This window comes from Glycine max, chromosome 6 (genome assembly GCF_000004515.6).
Source record: "Glycine max cultivar Williams 82 chromosome 6, Glycine_max_v4.0, whole genome shotgun sequence".
NCBI lineage: Eukaryota > Viridiplantae > Streptophyta > Magnoliopsida > Fabales > Fabaceae > Glycine > Glycine max.
The window spans coordinates 17,136,498-17,142,497 of NC_038242.2; the positions used below are offsets into that span (position 1 = coordinate 17,136,498).

The 6,000-nt window shown below is 33.7% G+C and overlaps 1 protein-coding gene across 1 annotated transcript; it reads right to left on the reverse strand.

Moving 5' to 3' along the window:
* Positions 1 to 4,228: 4,228 nt before the first annotated feature.
* LOC100814550 (methyltransferase-like protein 23) lies at positions 4,229 to 5,198 on the reverse strand. The gene is made up of 4 exons (XM_026128723.1): positions 5,091 to 5,198; positions 4,912 to 5,016; positions 4,742 to 4,828; positions 4,229 to 4,246 (listed from the first exon to the last, which is right to left on the reverse strand). The coding sequence occupies exons 1-4, from the start codon at positions 5,196 to 5,198 to the stop codon at positions 4,229 to 4,231; spliced, it is 318 nt and encodes a 105-aa protein (XP_025984508.1).
* Between the last annotated feature and the right edge of the window lie 802 nt (positions 5,199 to 6,000).

Below are 6,000 nucleotides of genomic sequence, written 5' to 3' on the forward strand. Positions count from 1 at the left end.
AGCTTCTCACGTTGTTGGTGGTGTCGCTTCTTTCAACCTCTAGGAGAGAGACAAACATTAGAAGGGCTCGAGAGAGTAAAGAGCACGAGGGAGAAAATGAGTATTGACCCGAGCCCATTTAACGACGGTTTTAAATAAACCGATGTTGACCATCTCATTTCAACATTGGTTATACAAAAAATCAATGTTGAAAAATTCTTTCCACGATGATTTTTTGATAACTGATGTCAATAATTTGGATGTAATTTCATAATGTCTCCGCATTAATTTTGATAACAGTTTTTATTGAACCGATATTGATGGAGCATCAGAGAAAATATTTTTTATAATAGTGTCACTGCATTTATTAATACATATCAGTATGTCACTTTAAAACTTTACCACTTCATAATATCATTGCTTTGATATTGCAAACTTGTTGGGAGAAGTAGTGAGAGAATGCTAAAAAAAGTTGGTTTGTATTTCTTTTTCACAAATTTTGTTTTCTTGTGATTTTTTTGTTGTATAATGGTCACACCACCACTAGGTTGATATGTTCTAACTTGTGATTAACACCGAACACAAATTATTTTTGAATAACCAATATATACATCTGTCACTCAATAGCTAATCGTCATATATAATAATATATTAAGGATGGTATTTGATTAATTGACAATATGTATGTAAAACTTTTACAATTCATAGTGCATGTAAATTGTGAATTAAACTCTTGGCATTTTTAAGATTAGTTACCTAACTAGAATATATAGAATTTCCTATTATGAACTGTGATTTTGACTTGGGTGAATCAAACTTCTTGCTTAATTAAACCATGTGTGTTTGTTCTAATTCATTTATCTTTTTTTGTTTCTCAATTTTTTGTTGTTGCAGTTAATGGAGGCCAGTTTTCTAGTACTCAAAACTGATGGAAAAACGCAACAAAAGGCTATTGTCAAAGTATATAAGAACTGAACGTGTTATAAGATGGAACTAAGACCTATCTGGCAGAAGGCAATGTTGGTGTTGAAAGCAACTTTGGAATCCTGGACATAATGTTTTGTGCGTTATTTGGTTCTAACAAGGTTCTTGAAGTTCATGGTGCCATAAAGGTTTCTTGTATTCTTTTCTTGGTTGATGGCCATTACAATACATGTAATTTTTAGCAATATTTTTTGTCTAACACTTATTAAAAATATTATTAAAAGTTTTTGACAATATTTAAAAAATATTATTGTTAGTCATCATTTACGACTAACTTTTGTATAAAATTTTTTATAAAATGTTTATTTTTTCCCCCAATTTATGGTTCTTTTTGTAGGGTTGTACATATTTTTAGGTTTAGTTTAATTTTGTTCAGTAGAAATGTCCAACATTGTGAATTTAATGTGTTTTAAATTCAATTTCAGGTAAAAAGAATGAAATTTGTGAAGGCTAGCAGCTGGTGTCTCACTAAGCGAGGCTTGTGCGCTTAGCGAGAATCATGCGCTAAGCGAGGCACTTAGTCCGCTTAGTGATTTGAGAGAATCTAGAAGAGAATCTGAGAAGCATCTGTGCACTCAGCACATCATTAGCTCGCTCAGTGAGACATTTGTCTCTTCTGGTGCTAAGCGCGCCCAGCTCGCTCAGCGGATATTCACTAACTCGAGCTAAGCGCGAAAATGGTGCTAAGTGAGCCTTCGAGGATAAAAAGCCCTTTTAAGGCTGAAGTTGGGAAAATCAAGAGGAGCGTGGATTAGAACGTAGAGAGTAGAACAGAGGCAAAAAATAACGCAAGGAAGCCAAAAACCTAAGCTTTCAAGAGGATTTTAGGTTTAGGAGTAATTTCTAGGTTCCTAAGGGTGGAGGAGACATCCCCACCATTGTGTAATCTGTTATTTTCTTCTTAAACCCTCATCTTGTAGCTGAAAGGTGTTGCCTTGTGATGGAAGACTAAGTATCTCTGTTGGGAAATTCTGCTAGAACTTGATGTAAATTCTTAACTATCTATTTAAAGTTGTTTTATGTGTTCATTGCTTCTATCTGCACTTAATTATTGCATGTTTTTGGTCTGATCACCATTGGTGTGTAAAGTTAGGATTTTTAGCATTGGAAAATGTATTAATCCCTAGAACTGGATAGAGCAGGGCTAGATAACTGCATTACTAGACATAGAGTGTAGGGTTTTAGTTGTTGATATGTTGTGATTGTAATGTTGTTCGGTTAGGCTAAGTTCGACGAGACATCCGAGAATGAGGTTTAATTAGAATTAGTCCTTTCACGCGAGGAATCAGTGTTTGGTATTGTAGTCCTCAACATAGAACACAAAAATAACATTAAATAGAAAAAAATATTTTAATTACATCAAGTGTTCAGTAGAAGGACCCAACGTTTTAATCATTTGTTTTCTCTCCCATTTTGATAAGCGTATTTGTAGTCCTTTTAGATTTACAGCACATACATCTTTGATTTAATTATTTTTACATGGCTTTATATCAATGCCTGCTTGTTGAATGAAACTTCACCAAATGAAACAAGTTCCCTGAGTTCGATACTCGGTTTCTTACCATTTTATTATTATTTTAACGACTTGGTACACTTTTTGATAAAGTTCGGGCGAACAATTATCAAATATGTTTTCGCGATATTTGATCAAATGTTTTGTATAGCCCATGACAATAAAGGTAGGTTTTAGCAATGTGAGTTATACTCAACATTTGATAAAATGTCGTGAAAAATTATTAGTAATATTTATTCATATTTGATAATATTTTTTAAAATGTTGTAAAAAACTTTTAATAACATTTTTAATAATTGGTAGGCAAAAAAATGTACTTAAAGGTCACATGTGAAGTAATGGGCTATTGTTGAGGTTCAAGCCGTGAAAATTAAACGCAGCTTTTTCACATGAAAAAAGAGTGCAAATTCTTCTGTTTTATAGGCATTTGTATTGAAATCTTCTACTACAACATATATATATATATATATATATATATATATATATATATATATATATATATATATATATATAGAGAGAGAGAGAGAGAGAGAGAGAGAGAGAGAGAGAGAGAGGTATCAAACCCCCCAAACCCAACTGAATTGATACAAAATTGAATAAAACCACTTTAAAAAAACTAAACTATTTGAAGAGTGAATAGGCATTTTGGTCCCTGACTTTTGACTCATTTTGCAAATTAGTCCCTATCTTTTTGAAATGTAAAAAATAGTCCCTATCTTTACGTCTGTTATGCTAATAAGTCTTTACTATTAAAATCCAATTTCCACTGTTAGTCATATGTTTATGTGGCAAGTCTTTGTCCATGTAAGCAAACCTATGTGACAAGTCTTTGGACTGAATTGAAAAATTATGATGCAACCCATTGTTAGTCATAAAGGTTCTGGAGGTGCAACCTACAAGAATGGGAAGGGAGGTACACGTGGCGCAACGGGAATGAGTACATCGGAGAGTGGAAGAATGATGCCATCTCCGGCAATGGTGTGCTGGTGTGAAAGAACGGGAACCATTACGAAGAGTGTTGGGAGAACGGTGTTTCGAAGGGGAGAAGGGTGTTCACGTGGCGCAATGGAAGCACTTCTTCTAGGAATTGGGGGAAAGAATTTGTGAATGAGAAACGTGTGTCAATGGATGAGTGTAATAATAATAATAATAATAATAATAATAACAGTAATAGTAATAATAAGAGTGTAATTTTTCCCAGAATTTGTATTTGGGAGCTTGATGGTGAAGCTGGGGATATCACTTGTGATATTGTGGAGGCTTCTATGATTTATGGTGGAGGAGGAGTGTGTGAAAGTGATGTACAGTTACAGAAGAGCCCTTGTGGTTCTGTTGATGGGGATGTTAAGAAATCGGGTCATACAGTTTCTAAAGGGCATAAGAATTATGATTTGATGCTTAATCTTCAACTGGGTATTAGGTATCTCATCTACATTGCTACTTTAATTAGCTTTTCAGTTATGGTTTGGTTAGAATTAGATAAAAAAACATAATAAGGTGATCATCTATATATGAAATGGAATTTTCTCAAAGCAAAAAGAACATAGATAATAAGCACGCTTCGGTCTTCCGAGAGCTTAGGCCGGGCGATTTTGATCCCAAGGAGAAGTTCTGGACGAGGTTTCCTCCAGAAGGGTGAAGGTGACGGATAACTAACACAGCCCATTTTTTCTCACCGTTTGAATCATACAGCACATCAGCCCCTAGAATAATTGTTGGTTGTAAATTGAATATGGATGAATCCCAAACTCCCTATGTCAATCCCAACACCTACAAATAGAAGGCCAACATTCAAATTAACAAAAACAATATGATAAAATTTCAACATCAGAAACATGCACAAACAAGCATTGGCAAACTTCCACTTATTCACCACATGCCCAATGTAATCACTTATCAATGGCAAACTTCCTTGTAGACCCAAACCAAACAAAAAGCAATCAGCTGCTAGATATATTAACTTTTAGGATCCAACCATTAATTTAAACACAAGCCTATAAAAATCATATAAGAATACTATTAATAGAAATCAATGAGTCATATTGACAACCAGTTTTTTATCTTTAAAAATCACACGTAAGTGCTCTCCCCAATTATTCATCGCAACGCAGCTACAAACCCAAGGCAGGACTCAAACTAAAGATGACTGATTAAATCAAAACAATCATGTAGCAATTGATCCACGTGCTTGGTGGTTGACAATATTTTATTTGAAATCTTTATAAAAGTATATAAAATAAAAATTGGATGGTAATAGTGTAATACCCCTAATCTGGTGAAGTCATCGGTAAGAGTGACACAGGCATCGAGTTTTGCTGCAACCAAGCCAGGCAAGGAAGTTCTAGCACCTAGATGCATGAATACAATAAGAAAAAATAATGGAGAATAATAAATGAGCACATAACATTAGATAAGAATTTGAAATAAGAGGGTACCTCAACAACGCTGGCTTCTGAAAATCGATGATTGTGCTGCCAAACATACTCGGTGAGAACTACGCTGCAGGGCCACAAGAATAGGCCATATTCGTCCTTCATGTTCTGCGAGAAGAAGAGTAAATGTTAGTTGGTTAGGAAATTCATGGAGAGTGTAGTGGGATTAGGAAGTGAAGAACCTCGATGATGGAGATGGAGAAGCTTGGCGCTTCAGAATCATCGCCAAAACAGTGCTGAGAAACGATGGTCATGGTAAGGTTGTCATCATTCCAATCTTTCTCCTTCATGGCTCTCATCGGAAGGAGTTAACTGAAACCTCCAAAATTGTCACGTTGGATAGTTTATGTGGCACTAAAATTACCAACAATGTACCTCACTAACAAAGTTACTTTAAATTTAACGGCAATGACTATTTTGCAAAACTTATGTAAAGATAGGGACTATTTTTTACATTTCAAAAATATATGGACTAATTTGCAAAATGGATCAAAAGTCATGGACCAAAATGCCTATTCACCCCTATTTTAAAGAAAAACTAAGCGGCCGAATCACTTTATGAATGGTTCGGTGAACTAAATCATTTTTAAAAAGAGGTTTAGTTCAATTTTTTTCATTTCTTTAGAGAAATTGATCCATATATGGATATAAAATGGATAATTGAATTAAATCAAACTAAACCTAAAAAATCTAATTGTTTTGAGGGAGAAAAAATCCAAACCCGCTTAAAAAAAGTGATTTGTTTAATTGGATCACTTTTATAAAGTTGTTTGAAAATAGATCGGTTCTGATTTTAAAAAAAAAATCCACTTTTTGCTCAATCCTACCTAGATGTAAAGAATAATAATATATTGACACTTATATATTAAACACTTTATCAATATAAATTTCTTCTCCCATCATATCATATTTATTATAGTTATATTTTTTTCTCTTTCTCTCTCCATGCTTTAAATAACATTTGGTGTCTACCAAATTGTTTTTTCTATATGTTAAACATACTGTGACAAGATGACTTTTGTGCTTCAATTTGAATTGATTTTCAGGATAAAAAAAAATCATTTGATTTTGATCATAAAGCTAAATTGAGCC

Bases quoted from the DNA above. Each gene is read 5' to 3' on its own strand.
- LOC100814550 (XM_026128723.1), bottom strand. From the start codon at position 5,198: ATGAAGGAGAAAGATTGGAATGATGACAACCTTACCATGACCATCGTT. The intron at 5,017-5,090 runs GTTCTTCACTTC...TTCTTCTCGCAG, and splicing joins TCTCCATCTCCATCATCGAG to AACATGAAGGACGAATATGG. The intron at 4,829-4,911 runs GTACCCTCTTAT...GTATTCATGCAT, and splicing joins CAGAAGCCAGCGTTGTTGAG to CTAGGTGCTAGAACTTCCTT.